The following is a 15,155-nucleotide window of genomic DNA, read 5'->3' as shown; positions in this document are numbered from 1 at the left end:
GTAAATTTAAGATGGAATATGTCACAGGGTCTTTCAGCTAGACACACTAGGAATACCCTCCCAGCCTAAGTATATAAGTACAAATTAAAACCATTTCAGCAAAATACAAATTTGAACTCCTTCCAGCCAAATACACATTTGCAAATAAAGAAAACAAACATAAGCCTAACTCGCCTTATCTACCTAGTACTCACTATTCTGAGCACATAAGAGCCAGTATCAGAGAGACTGGAGAGAAACCTGGTTGTACGTCTGGTCGCTCTCAGAACCCAGAGAGAACAACCACCAAAATCTAACAGCGCACACAAAAACTTCCCTCCATCAAGATTTGAAAGTATCCTGTCCCCTGATTGGTCCTCCGGTCAGGTGACAGCCAGGCTCACTGATCTTGTTAACCCTTTACAGGCAAAAAAGAGATATGAAGTACTTCTGTTCTATTAAGTATTACTTATGTTTATGACAAGACCCAAGTTCCTAGAGAAGTTGGTGAAATATCTCCTGTGACCTACCAGCGCTTGCAACACGATTGAGAAGTATCTTGTTTGGTTTATGTACTCTTCGGCAAGGTCGTCTGGTGCTAATATGGGGTCATTTATGACCATCACAATTAGGGAACCCCATCGTGGCAAGACTATCCACTATATCCTTCACATTTCCCAGACTCACTACCCTTTGTAGCAGAAGTTGATTAATGACCCTGCACACGGAGCACAGCAGCTCCCATGGTTGATTTACCTACTCAAATTGATTCCTCACTGACCGGTAACCGCCTGGTGTTGCAAGCTTCCAAATGGTGATCACCACTCATTTCTCCACTGTCAGAGCAGATCTCATTTATGTTGAGCTGCAGGGCAGGGGAAAGTTCTGCACAAAGTTCCTGGAAGGTGACCTTCTGCAATCAAAAGTTCTGCAACCACTGCTCATCATCCCATACCTGCAAAAGATGCAGTCCTACCAGCAGTCAGTGCTTGTTTCACAGAACCAGAAATGGTGCTCAGAGGGCAGCTGCTCTGAGACTGCCAGCAGCAACTGGGAATTGTTTTTTTCCCCCAAATGGCCTGCAGCAGCGCTGCTTGCAGGACATCACTGTGTTCCATGTGGAGTGCCCATCTTCAGCTCTGGAAATACTGCAGGAGAAGGTGCAAGGTGTTTGAGATGCTCACAGTAAGAGTGAACAACTGAGCAGGCTCCATGCTTCTGAGGTTATGGGGTACATGCAGCAGTTTTAAAGCATGAAAACCACTGGTTTGTTTGCCATTGATATGAAGGAGGGAGCACAGTGCATCATGGGATGCTGACACAATGTTCCCACTCTCTTCTGCGACAATGTTTTGGTCCCATGAGGCATTGCACAAACTTCCCAAAACACACTGCAACATGTCACACTTTGTGATAGCTACCCATGATGCACTGCTTTGTGCATCAATGCAGGTACTGCTAGTGAGGACGCACTCCATCAAAACAATGTGCGTGGTCACACCATGCTCAATCGACTTCATTAATTCAGGGGCTTGAGATCAAATTAGATAAAAGTCAACTTTGTTTTGTAGTTTAGAAAAGCCCTAATTACTGAACTACCAAATAGTTTAATAGGTATTATGTCAGCCCCTCTAGTACCTACATTCACAAAATGTATAATCTGAAAGACAGTCAGCCTTGCAAACACAATACCCTGCTTGATAAAGGGCACTGGATTGTACATCAAGAAAGTAGTTGAACTTTTGACAGTGACATGTCCAGAGGTAGAAAACAAGTTAGGCAACCTAATCTCAAAAGCACTAGATTCAAGTTTTACAGCTTTAAGTATTTCTAGTAGCAGATGTAAAATTAATTCCAAAAACCTGGGGAATAAATTCAAGCTAGGAAGCCTATGAAAGTTCACCGTCACTTCAGAAAATAATTGCTATAAATCTTCACACCTTCAAGTGCATTGCTTTGCTAGAGAGAGATTTTATTTTAACCAGGAACAACTTACTGCTGCTGTCTTCAACTCAATCTGTTTCCATATGTGGTAAGGAGCAGATGTAACATTACATATTAAAGTTGTTCTACCTGCTAAGTTTTAGTACAGTGACTGACAAGTCACTTATTTAAAACCTCTGTAGCATAACACTTCCCTCTGTGGGATAAGCTATTGCCATGATAAGATTAAAGATGAAAGCTATATCTAATGCCTTTGATTATGGAGATTGTTTTTTACAATTTCTAGGAAACTTCTAAAAAAATTTCAGCTTCTAAACCCAAAAATGTATTTTATTTCTCTACCAAAATAGCAGTTTCCCAAGCACTGCAAACATGGAAAAAAATGCACAACTGAATTGCAGGCTCTTACATGGGGATGGGGGTGCCCACCACCTTGATTCCTCCCCACTCCCCATGATCTAACCTCTATGGGAATGGCACCAGAGGCCTTCTTTGAGAATAAGAGCTACCATATGTAGGTTAGAACTAGCCAGAATGATATGTAGCTGTTAAGTACCAGAAATAAAACAATCATTTCAGGGCTGCCAATTCATTAAGTATATGAAAACTTCACCTATGTGTCTGGCTTTCTTTTGTCACAAATCTAACTATGTTTATAATAAGAAAGCTAATTGTATTACAGTAAACAGACTTAATGTGTTTTGCTCAAGTAGAAAAGTAAATATACATCTGATTCAGAGCAGAACTGTGACAATATATTCTCATTACCTCCTGGAGAAGGACCCCTACTGTTCTACCAAATTTAAGCAGTAGTGGATTGCTCCAGTACTTGTTTAACACAGCACTTCAACAGCCACCCACCCCCCACCCCCGCATTTTATATTTGTGAAAATTTTGTTAAAGCCATTGGAGGCCTCACATTTTGGGGGAACAATTTGAGAAGATTACTGCTTTACAGCAATTGAAAATAGCAAGCAATGAAGTTAATGAGTATGTAGGTAGGCAACAAATAAGTAGGTGTTCATTTCAATTCCATCAGTTTGCTCAATACCGGCAAATGCTATTTGCCAAGCAAACATTAATTCTGAAATACTAAAAACTTTGTTTATTTGTAGTACCTGGTAAAGGAGTTTCCTCTCTGCCCAGCCCCATTCCTGATGTTCATTATGCTCTGTAGTTTATTAAGTTCTGTAAATAAACCTTCAGACCAAGAAAGCATACATGTTTTATGTATGGTTTATGATTTTTCATCTGCCCCTTAGAAAAATTTCAGTATACTATTGTGCATTAACATGCGGAGACTATAATTGGCAGATATTGAAAGTACGGACACAGGGCAGCTTCTCAATTCCCTCGATACTAGATTTCAACATGGCAAGACATTTGTGAATATTATTGTGCTCTCATATGTACTGAAAAAATGCACCTACTTCAGCCCTTCTGAGCTTTGTTTGGCGATTTTCCCCAATACTGATTGAATGATGCTGCTCACTAAGTCTCAAGAAGTGATCCCAAAAAAGTTTTACATAAATTGGTTTCATTCATCAAAATATATGTTTGCTGCTCCACTACGTGGAGCGTATTCATAAAACGCAATTGTTTACGTTGATTTGGCAAAACTTAAAATAATGTTACAATAATTAGACTGGTTATTTGTAAAGTATTTCCTTGTTTGTTTTTGCAACCCAAACCCCCATTTTGATTATTGCACCATTGGAAAAAAATTAATTCTTACCCCTTCAGTAACACTGATTTTAACTTCTATTACTTTCAAATAAGCAAAAATAGTGACATGTTTAGATTATGATTCCTGAACAACGTAAGTAGTACAAACCACCAAAATTACAAGTTCAGGCAGACAAAAGAAAACATTTAAAAAACTCAAAAATAATATATTCCATTTTGCCAAGGAGATCATAGCCTGGTACAATTGAGAAGAATAGATTAAAGACCTATTAACTTCTGAAGTCACTGCAACATAAAAATCCTATTATTACTTTAAGATAAGCAGATACTCTACATATTACATTTCTTTTAGTCAGCAGCAGCTTCAAAACACTAGATTATACAACTGTCTGTGAGGTCGATCATCAACTCAGGTAATTTTAAATAGCTGAGGTTATATAAACCTGGATTTTAAACTGGTAGTTACTATGCTCTTATTTTAGGAGTTTACATTTCAAAAGATAAATGGGTGAAATCTCTAAGTCTTTGTGACTTTAACAGCACAGAAATTAAATCTGAAGCCAAACAAAAATCTACAGAAATACAAGAGACATTATTAACAAACATCCTACTGAGAACACCATCCATGTTTTAATGTATGAGCTAGAAGAGCACCAGGTATCTATAGATACTAAAACTACTGTACCAGGAAACATTAGAAGTAGATGTGACCCTGGTCATCAATGAAAACATACCAAGGGGCAAGCCCTCGGTATTAATTCTAGTTAATTTACTTTGTTATCAAACTTCAGACTCACAGATAAGAACATTAGTTAAAGATCCTTATAATTTCATGAAAAGTGATCTGATATATACCCATGTAGATTTATAAAGTCTGGAAGATATTCTATTCTCAATCTTTGCTCAGAACTCTGAGATGTGAATAACTGTCATGATCTTTGAGGACAGTATATAGTTAGAAGTTTAATGACTAATAGAAGTTGATAAAAGTAAAATTTAAGCACATGTTTAACAAAGATACTTATTGACAGGATCAGAAAACTTGATTTACACTAAGATTTTCCTTCAAATGATTTTATCTTCAGTTAATAGGAAACTTTTTACAAAAAAATTCCTTCAAATAAGACTGCCTGGTGTTCTGCACTTTTTGGCACAAACTTCATTGTTTTAGAATATGAAATGGAAAGTGCCATGATATGTGCATTTTGCAAACTGAGATTATGTGCATTAGTCAACTATAATACAGACCATTTTAGCAACAATTTGTTAGTACTTAAAAATTTAAAACCAGAAATTATTTCCTAGAACACTGCAAATCAAAGTATACCAGTCTAACATTTGTAACTTAGATATCTATCTATCTATCTCTCAATGAATGTAATGAAGCAAATACCAGTATAGCCTTCCAATAATTTCAGCGATGAAGTCAAGGTGCAGACTCTATTTTCATTTTTAAAAGTTAAACTAGTGAATTGATTTATTACTAAGTCTGGACTACTATGATTTGTGAATTTTGTACCATATTACCTCAGCATATTTTATGAATGTTTTATAGTCATCTACCCATCATAAAGAAGTTCACCATTCAGACATTTCCCCAGAATTATAGCTGAACATACACATAGTTTACACTATACTTTCTTCTTTAATATTCAGGCAATAGACATTTCTGAAAACACTAGTGACCATTTTAAACAAGTTATTTTTCAATTTACTGTTGCTAATTGTTTTGATGCTTAGAAATCACTTTTTTCCAAATCACCAGATTGCCTAAAGCAGACTTACACAATTATAATTTTGCACAAAATTGACTTAAAAAGCTATTTTCAGTTTCTGAAGTTACTTGCAAAGGTGTATATGACTTCCTGTGGGAAAACTTAATTTGAAGACCACTTCTTGAAGAACGAACAAATATAAACATAATTTTTAGTTTTGCTGGCATACTGGACAGCTCCTAGATATTAACAAACATTCTCAACAGGAGAACCATTATCTGTGGAATAACTAAGGCTATTTTTAGATTAAAATGTACATGCAGTTGAATCTATTCTTACCATGTATGAATATATAACCTAACTATGGACTGTTCATAGCATAAACTGACAGACATGTATGCCCAAAAATCCCAAAGCAATACTTCACCTAGCAGTGGCAACATGAAAAATCTGAAATCAAGACTACCTGTCTTATGCATACAAACTTAAACAATTCTCCTCATTTGTCTAGTTAAATGGGATGTCATTTTGCTGAGTAAAGAAGATTACACTTTGTTTTACTATTATTTGACTTTGTAACCCCAGTCTTCCTTAACTCCACTGATCACACTGTATAATTCAGATCCTCACACAGCAGGCTACACAATAGGGAACAATGGAAAACATAGTTCATTAGACACAAAAGCAAGCCCAATCAGGAATGTAAACAGAAAAAAGAGAACGTATCAGAAATGGATCAAGAATAGAAACTGCAGTAATTTAAGTGAACATCTGTTCATCATTAATCCAATATTAGTAAAACAGGAAAGTGTGGTGATAGCTTTTATTCGAACTAAAATTAAAGTGGGTGTGTGTTTGACAATCCTGTATTATCTGCTCACTAAAAGGATTATGTTTTCTTTCAAGAAAGCCTACTCTTTAAATAATTTGGGTATTTAAGGGAACTTCACTGCATCAGTCTCCGCTAAGATGCAAAGCGAGGAATTACAATATGCACTGTTCTCTGGAGCCAATTTTTTGTGGTAATTTTACCCAAAGTCGTCAGGCTTCCTCCTCCTAGCAGAAATGTACATCACTATTAAGATCAATGGAAAGAGACAACAGCAAACCCACAAGTGTCAACAGACCGGGACAACACTGGACGTTCCAAGCACACCACAGAGAGAAGACCCGGCCGGCTTCCTCCCCACCCCGAGGACCAGACGCATCCTATCGAGAGAGATCACAAAAGGCTCCAGAGCTGAAGTCAACCCCCGCCCGCCTGGAGAGCGCCTGGACGGAGATTTTACATCCCTGGCAGGGTACGTCTCCTCCCACCGCATCCCCCGGGGTACGATGTGCCAAGGCATCCAGCCACCCTCTGTCCGGGGCACGCCACGCCCGCTGGGGATCGCGTCTCGCCGGGCGACAGCGACCCAGCCGCCAAACCCCGCTTGGCCCCCGGAGTAACTTTCACCTGGCAGCCGCGGAGCAGCAGCCGGTGCCCTGGCAGGCGGCCCGCGCGGGGACCGAAGGAGGCGGAGACGCCAGGCTCCGCACCTGGCTGCCAGCCGCCGAGAGGAGCCAGCGGGAGCAGGAACTCAGCCCGCGCCTCACGGACCCAGCGAGCCCCCCCCCAGCGCTCGTGTCCCGGGGTCGCCCACCTTGGTTCACCAGCCGCAGCGCATGGGTGAAGGAAGGGTCCAGCGAGTCCTTCTCCGCCATCAGCTCGGGCAGGTACTTCTCGTCCATCTCCGCTTCCCGCGCGCCGGGGGCACCTGCACACGCGGCAGCGGCGGCACCGGCGCCAGGCGGAGTCCGAGACGTAGTAAATCCTCTTAGGCAGCGGCCAGGCAACGCTTCCCTGCGGCCCCCTCCTGCCCCGGGCGCCGGGAGCGCATCCAGCGGGTATCACAGCCCCACACGCCCGCCCTGCAAGAGGGGGAAGCCTCCTGCCCCCCACCCGCCGAAGCCCGCCCCTGCTGCAGAGGAAGGGGGCAACCACGGGATGAGGAACCCGCGCGCACCAGCGTTATCCAAAGCAGCCTCCGCCGAGGACACAACACCTGCAACGGCTCCGCGCCGACTCAGCGGCTGAGGGTGGGAGCAGCAGGTTTAAATAGGGCCCACTAGGCCACGCCCCTCGCAAAGCAAAAGCCACGCCCACGTCCTTTCAAACCACGCCCTCATGCGGTTTAGCCGCGCCCCCGCGATCCTCCCAGCGGGCGGTGCCGTTCAGCCTCCTCAACGATGGTCCTGCCCTTCTCATAAGATGCTTCCCATTGGGTAGGCTCGCCTGTCAGTCAGCTATTTTCTGCGGTTTCTGATTGGGCGATTCTCTTCAGCGCCGGTTTGTTTGGGTTGGATCTCGAAGCGGCCCGGGAGTGGGAACGCGGGCGGGCGGGAGTAACCGGTAGAGGCTCTTCTTCTGCCAGCTGAGAGCACGTGAGGCGGTGCTGGTGGCAGCAGCATCTCAGCCTGTCTTCTGTACCCAGGGCTCCAGGCAGGGGCTGGGGGAGTGTGAGGGGACAAAGTAAATGAGGGCGGGTTTAAGTGCCTCATCCAAACACACAGCAAAATCTTTCTTCACCCTTCAGCTGCCCCCCACCCCACCCCACCCCCCGTCACCTCCATATGCACGCACCCCAGTCTGGGAGAGTGGGCTCCAGCTAACCCTCCCTCCCAGATGCAGAAGTCCCAGTCCAATATGGAAATAGCATCACCTGACATTTCCCAAAATCCTTTTTTTTTTAAAAATGGGGAGCTGTAGTTATCCCTACTTACTCATCCCTCCCCACCTCTGGGCAGTCTTGTTACCAACCATCCTGACTGTATCAGGAGTCTCATAATATTTGAGATTTCATTTAAAGTCCCAGCTGCAGAAGACAAGCAATTGTGGGAACCACAGCTTTCCATTAGAAAATGCTTCTAGCTTTCGTGGTTGCAAAGAAAAGATTCAGCATATGACCTGAGTGCACCCTAAAAGCTCAGAAATGAGAATGCCAATTAAAAAAGCAATTTTTAAAAAAATCTCATGATTTTTTCGATACTTATGATATTTTTTAAACACTTGTGGTTGGCTATAGTGAAATGCCCCACTAAAATTCTGCTCTCTTGCCGTACTTAATACTGAGCACTCACATGTCTCTCCAGACTGAGATTTAAAGCTCTTTACAAAGGTTTGCTAAATAATTCTCACAGCAGACCTATGATGTAGGGAGATAGCTTAGTATCATTGTACAGATGGGGAAACAGGATAAATAAGTTGTTCAAGATTACCTAGCAAACCTGTCACACTTTCCATGTTTTTTTTCTGTTGGTAAACATATGAGAAGATTGTTTATCTTGATCTGTGTAACTTTGTGAGGTTCTCAAGTATCAGAGGGTAGCTGTGTTAGTCTGAATCTGTATAAAGCGACAAAGAGTTCTGTGGCACCTTATAGACTAACGGAAGGATTGGAGCATAAACTTTCGTGGGTGAATACCCACTTAGTCATGTGTTTGACAAAGTGGGTATTCACCCACGAAAGCTTATGCTCCAATACTTCTGTTAGTCTATAAGGTGCCACAGGACTTTTTGTGACATTGTGTGGCTTCTTGCTTGGCCTTCAGGAATTTCACCAATGAATCCTTGTTGATAACCCAAGAGGAGAGAGAAAAAAAAATCTGCTCCCCAGTGGGCATGAGAAACATGGACAACTGCCATAATGCTAGAGGAATATTTTAATTTCAAATTTTATGTTTATTGGAACAAAAAATCAATATAGAGGCTAATAAGTGATCACCAACAGTTAAAAGATCTGTGGAAAAATACAAAATATATGGTGATAATCAGATAACTTTATATTTATATAGTACATTTCATCCAAAAGTGTTTTGCAAAATAAATACATCAGACGTGTGTATAATATAAATACAAAAAGACAGAGAGACTAATATTAATATTATGGCTGAGAAACCATGCACTCAAAAGTTAGGAAGTACAGAGTTAAGACTGAGCTCTGAGCATTTCATATGCTCTTTTTTGTACTAAATATAAAAAGATTATGTTTTAAAGCATATGCATCAAATATTACAACATATAATACAAACTGGAATTTCTTATGAACCTTTTCACAGGCTATGTTACTGTATATAAATAACAAAATCATCAAACTTGACTTGATTAGATTCCTTATATGATTTACAGAATAAACTCAATTCAAAGCTATTTAGTTCAATAACTTCAGAACCAATCTATATTTGGCTAACCAGTTCCAAAAGCAATCCGTCATTAAGTAAGGACTCTGATCCAGCCAAAGAGCAATTATGAACATACTGTTAAGATAGTTCCAGTTTGGGATAGTTGTCCCCATATGTATACCTAAGTTTACCAGACTGGTTTTATTTAAACTTTGCTTAATAGTCAGATGTTTTAATGAGATCTATTCATATATGGCTTGTTTTATAAAGATAACATTTTTATAGTTATAACCATTTGAAGTCAGCAAATGGATTTAGAACAAAATACTTTAACAGAACCAGAAAAATTCTAATACATATACATTTAAGTTGTTCAAAGTTTCTAGCTGTCGAGGAAGACCAAATAGCAAGGTTTGATAGGCAAACACAGATAGTACCTGGGATAGCTAAAGCCAAGAGATCAACCCCCAAAAGTGTTCTTGGGTTCCAGAGAAGACATAGGAAAGTGTCTGTTCTAGAAGCAGAGCTGAGAAAGGAAGAGCAGCCCAGCAGATATTAGTATTACTGTCCCCAAGACTTCAGAGAAAACGAGTCAGATTAATCTGATCGCTGTATGAGGAGATGAATCCATTCTATGTGAACTCAGTTCCAAAAGACGAAATGCTGGAATATTTGAAAAAATCTCCAAGGACATGAAGGACAGAGGTTATAACAAGGACCCACAGCAGTGCCGCATGAAGCCTGCCAAAGAACCAGATAGGCACAGCATGCTGAAGAAACAGAGAGGGCAGTGCAGAATGGGGAAGAAAATTGGCAGCATGTGACCTCCAGAAGAAGAAAGAGGAAAACTCATGTATCCCCAATGCAGATAGAGGTAAGAAACTGTTTTCAGGCGCTCTGCACAGTACTACATCAGAGAATGGTTTGGAAGAGTCAGCTGAGGGAAGAGATCAGAAGGAGACCTTGTCGACCAGAAGGCATATGATGCATTATCCTGGGATCCTGGGGTTCCACGACCACCAGTCCCAAGAGAAGGAAACAGATGGTGGTGGTCGGGGACTCCCTCCTAAGGGAGATAGAGTTATCCATCTGCCGTCCAGACCAGGAGACTCGAGAAGTGTGCTGCATGCCTGGAGCTAGAATTCAGAATGTGACGGAGTGTCTGCCAAGACTGATCAAGCCCTCAGACCAGTACCCCTTCCTACTTCTGCATGTGGACACCGATGATACTGCTAACAATAATCTTGAGCGGGTCACTGCAGACTACATGGCTCTGGGAAGAAGGATAAAGGAGTTTGAGGTGCAAGTTGTGTTCTCATCCTTCTTCCCTGTTGAAGGAAAAGGCCCAGGTAGGGACCATCGAATTGTGGAGGTAAATGTGTGGTTATTCAGGTGGTGTCGGAGAGAGGGCTTTGGATTCTTCAACCATGGGATGTTGTTCCAGGAAGAAGGATTGCTAGGAAGAGATGGGATCCACCTAATGAAGAGAGAGGAGAGCATCTTCGCAGGCACACTTGCTAAACAAGTGACGAGGGCTTTAAACTGTGTTAGCCGGGGGATGGTGACCTAAGCCCGGAGGTAAGTGGAGAAGTGGGATATCTAGAGGAAATATAAGAAGGCGGGTGCAACAGGGGAGGCTTCCTGATTCATACTGAAAAAAAGTAGGGCAATTGGCTAGTTATCTTAGGTGCCTGTACGCGAGCACAAGAAGCCTGAGAAACAAGCAGGAAGAATTGGAAGTCCTGGCATAGTCAAGAAACTATGAAGTGATTGGAATAACAGAGACTTAGTGGGATACTCACATGACTGGAGCACTCTTATGGATGGGTATAAACTGTTCAGGAAGGACAGGCGAGGAAGAAAAGGTGGAGGAGTTGCACTGTATGTAAGAGAGCAAAATGATTGCTCAGAGCTCCAGTATGAAACTGGAGAAAAGCTTGTTTAGAGTCTTTGGGTTAAGTTTAGAAGTGAGAGCAACAAGGGTGATGTCGTGGTGGATGTCTGTTATAGACCACCAGACCAGGAGGATGAGATAGACGAGGCTTTCTTCAGACAATTAACAAAAGTTTCCAGATCACAGGCCCTCATTCTCATGAGGGACTTCACTCACCTTGATATCTGCTGGGAGAGCAATACAGCAGTGCACAGACAATCCAGATCATTCAGGACAAATTCCTGGTGCAAGTGCTGGAGGAACCAACTAGGGGCTATGCTCCTCTTGACCTGCTCCTCACAAACAGGGAAGAATTGGTAGGGGAAGTAGAAGTGGGTGTCAACCTGGGCAGCAGTGACCATGACATGGTCAAGTTCAGGATCCTGACAAAAGGAAGAAAGGAGAGCAGAAGAATACAGACCTTGCACTTCAGAAAAGCAGATTTTGACTCCCTCAGGGAATGGATGGGCAGGATCCCCTGGGAGGATAATATGAGGGGGAAAAGAGTCCAGGAGAGCTGGCTGTATTTTAAAGAAGCCTTATTGAGGGTGCAGGAACAAACCGTCCCGATGTCAGAAAGAATAGTAAATATGGCAGGCAATCGGCTTAGCTTAACAAAGAAATCTTCGGTGAGCTTAAACACAAAAAGGAAGCTTACAAAAAGAGGAAACTTGGATAGATGACTAGGGAGGAGTATAAAAACTATTGCTCGAGCATGCAGAGGTGTAATCAGGAAGGCCAAAGCACAACTGGTGTAACAGCTAGCAAGGGATATGAAGGGTAACAAGAAGAGTTTCTACAGGTGTGTTAGCAATAAAAAGGTGGTGAGGGAAAGTGTGGAACCCTTACTGAATGGGAGAGGCAACCTAGTGACAGATGATGTGGAAAAAGCAGAAGTACTCAATGGTTTTTTTTTGCCTCAGTCTTCACAGACAAGGGTACCTCCCAGACTGTTGCACTGGGCAGCACAGTATGAGGAGGAGGTGAGCAGCCCTCAGTGGTGAAAGAACAAGTTAAAGACTAGTTAGAAAAGCTAGACATGCACAAGTCCATGGGTCCGGATGTAATGCATCTGAGGATGCTGAGGGAGTTGGCTGATGTGATTGCAGAGCCATTGGCCATTATCTTTGAAAACTGTTGGTGATCAGGGGAGGTCCTGGACAACTGGAAAAGGCAAATATAATGCCCATCTTTAAAAAAGGGAAGAAGAAGAATCCGGGGAACTACAAACCAGTCACCTCAGTCCCTGGAAAAATCATGGAGCAGGTCCTCAAGGAATCCATTCTGAAGCACTTGGAGGAGAGGATGGTGATCAAGAACAGTCAACATGGATTCACCAAGGGCAAGTCATGGCTGATCAACCTGATTGCCTTCTATGATAAGATAACTGGCTCTGTAAATATGGGGAAAGCAGCAGACATGATATACCTTGACTTTAGCAAAGCTTTTGATATGGTCTCCCACAGTATTCTTGCCAGCAAGTTTAAAAGGTATGGATTGGATGAATGGACTATAAGGTGGATAAAAAACTGGCAAGGTCGTCGGGCTCAATGGGTAGTGATCAATGGCTCGATGTCTAGTTGGCAGCCAGTATCAAGTGGAGTGCCCCAGAGGTCAGTCCTGGGGCTGGTTTTGTTCAACATCTTCATTAATTATCTGAATGATGGGATTGACTTCACCCTCAGCAAGTTCATGGATGACACTAAGCTGGGGGGAGGGGTAGATATGCTGGAGAGTAGGGATAGGGTCCAGAGTGACCTAGACAAGTTGGAGGATTGGGCCAAAAGAAATCTGATGAGATTAAACAAGGACAAGTGCATAGCCCTGCACTTAAGACGGAAGAATCCCATGCACTACTACAGGCTGGGTACTGACTGGCTAAGCAGCAGTTCTGCAGAAAAAAACCTGGGATTTATGGTGGACAAGAAGCTGAATATGAGTCACAGTTTGCCCTTTTTTCCAAGAAGACTAATGGCATATTGGGCTGCTTTAGTAGGAGCATTGCCAGCAGATTAAGGGAAGTGATTATTCCCCTCTATTCGACCCTGGTGAGGCCAAATCTGAAGTAGTTTATCAAGTTTTGGGCCTCCCACTACAGAAAGGATGTGGACAAATTGGAGAGAGTCCAGTGGAGGGCAATGAAGATGATTTGGGGGCTGGGGCACATGACTTACGAGGAGAGGCTGAGGGAACTGGGGTTATTTAGACTGAGAAGAACTAGGGTTATTTAGAAGAGAAGAACTGGGGTTATTTAAACTGAGAAGAACTGGAGTTATTTAGACTGAGGGAACAGGTTATTTAGAAGAGAAGAGTGAGGGGGGATTTGATAGCAGCCTTCACCTACCTGAAGGGGGCAGCAGGTTCCAAAAAGGATGGAGCTAGGTGCTGTTCTCAGTGGTGACAGATGACGCAACGAGCAATGGTCTCAAGTTGCAGTGGGGGAGGTCTAGGTTGGATATTAGAAAAAAACTATTTCAATAGGAGGGTGGTGAAGCACTGGAATAGGTTATCTAGGGAGGTGGTGGAATCTCCATCCTTAAAGGTTTTTAAGACATGGCTTGACAAAGCCCTGGATGGAATGATTTAGTTGGGGTTGGTCCTGCTTTGAGCACAGGGTTGAACTAGATGACCTGAGGTCTTTTCCAACCCTAATTTTCTATGATGAAAAAAACACAAAGGAGGGTCAGAACAATGTAAGAAGAGTGAAGAGAACTGGTAATTTGTAGTTGGGAAGTGTTGGTTATGAGAGAAGAAATGAGAGTCAACAGCTACTTATCTAAAACAAAAACTAAGGTAGGTAACTTGTTACCTGGGTTTTGTATGTACTGATGACCTGATTTCAACTTTTAATTTAAGTCTCGGATCTTAACTAGGAACCAACATTCATTTCCTCTGTCCTAGCCATATCATCACAAACATAACAGCATTTATCTCCATATATTTTTATTAAAATTATAGAAAATATAAAAAGGGCAAAGTAGTAATCATGTAAAATTGTATAAACTGAAAAATGTTAAAACAAAAATATCTGTTTTTCTCCTAGAAGGATTTCAATCAAGTAAAGTTTAAGGTTGTGTCTTTTCCATGAAAGCAGCAAACAGAGCTGTTAAAATCTGAGTAGTATTCTGTTAAAGTTTTTTTTTTGTGCCAATTAGAAGTATATCTATAAGACAGATTTTTTTAAGATTATTTCCAATGAATTCATTATTTTTGTAAGCCCTGCAGCCTGAAGCTCTAGATGTGAAGAAGCTCTCTGCCCCATGTATGGGTTAACAGAGGGAAGTACAGCTACAGAGGGAGTTTTATTTACATAACCTTTTTATCTAGAATTCCTTCAGTGACATTGTGGGAACCACCCTAACTGTACATCAACTCAGATTTGGTTGGGTAGTACTACTGTATCTCAAGGACTGCTCAAAAATCCCATATGCCTTTCATACCTCTCCCCTGAGGATCCTGTGGAAAGAGTTGATGCAGACTGAGAATTTCACTGCAAGAGCTATTGCGGAAGTGACTCCTTGACATGAGATGACACAGAGGCGGTTCATTGATGCGGTGCAAAGCAGAGAGAGCTCTTCAATGAAGCCACAGAAGACACTTACAGACTTGAACGAAGTTCAGTGAGGCCCTTCGTACCCAACCACTGAATAAAGCTGAAATCACTATAGCTGGCTGGATTATGTGGTGGAGACTCACAATGGGACCAGGCAGCACTTCCGAAGATACTGGGACAGGTC

General features: G+C 42.1%; 1 protein-coding gene across 1 annotated transcript in view; it reads right to left on the bottom strand.

Annotated features, from left to right (window-relative positions):
- The window catches only part of KHDRBS3 (KH RNA binding domain containing, signal transduction associated 3), a 196,153-nt gene extending 188,776 nt beyond the window's left edge, over positions 1 to 7,377 (bottom strand). The window contains exon 1 of the mRNA XM_050939797.1: positions 6,968 to 7,377. Within this exon, the coding sequence (XP_050795754.1) occupies positions 6,968 to 7,055 (88 nt within the window). The 5' untranslated portion in view covers positions 7,056 to 7,377. The remainder of the gene's footprint in view (positions 1 to 6,967) is intronic.
- Positions 7,378 to 15,155: the final 7,778 nt, after the last annotated feature.

Source organism: Gopherus flavomarginatus, chromosome 2 (assembly GCF_025201925.1).
Source record: "Gopherus flavomarginatus isolate rGopFla2 chromosome 2, rGopFla2.mat.asm, whole genome shotgun sequence".
NCBI lineage: Eukaryota > Metazoa > Chordata > Testudines > Testudinidae > Gopherus > Gopherus flavomarginatus.
The sequence above is the reverse complement of the archived record's forward strand: the minus strand, read 5'-3'. Positions and strand labels throughout refer to the sequence as shown.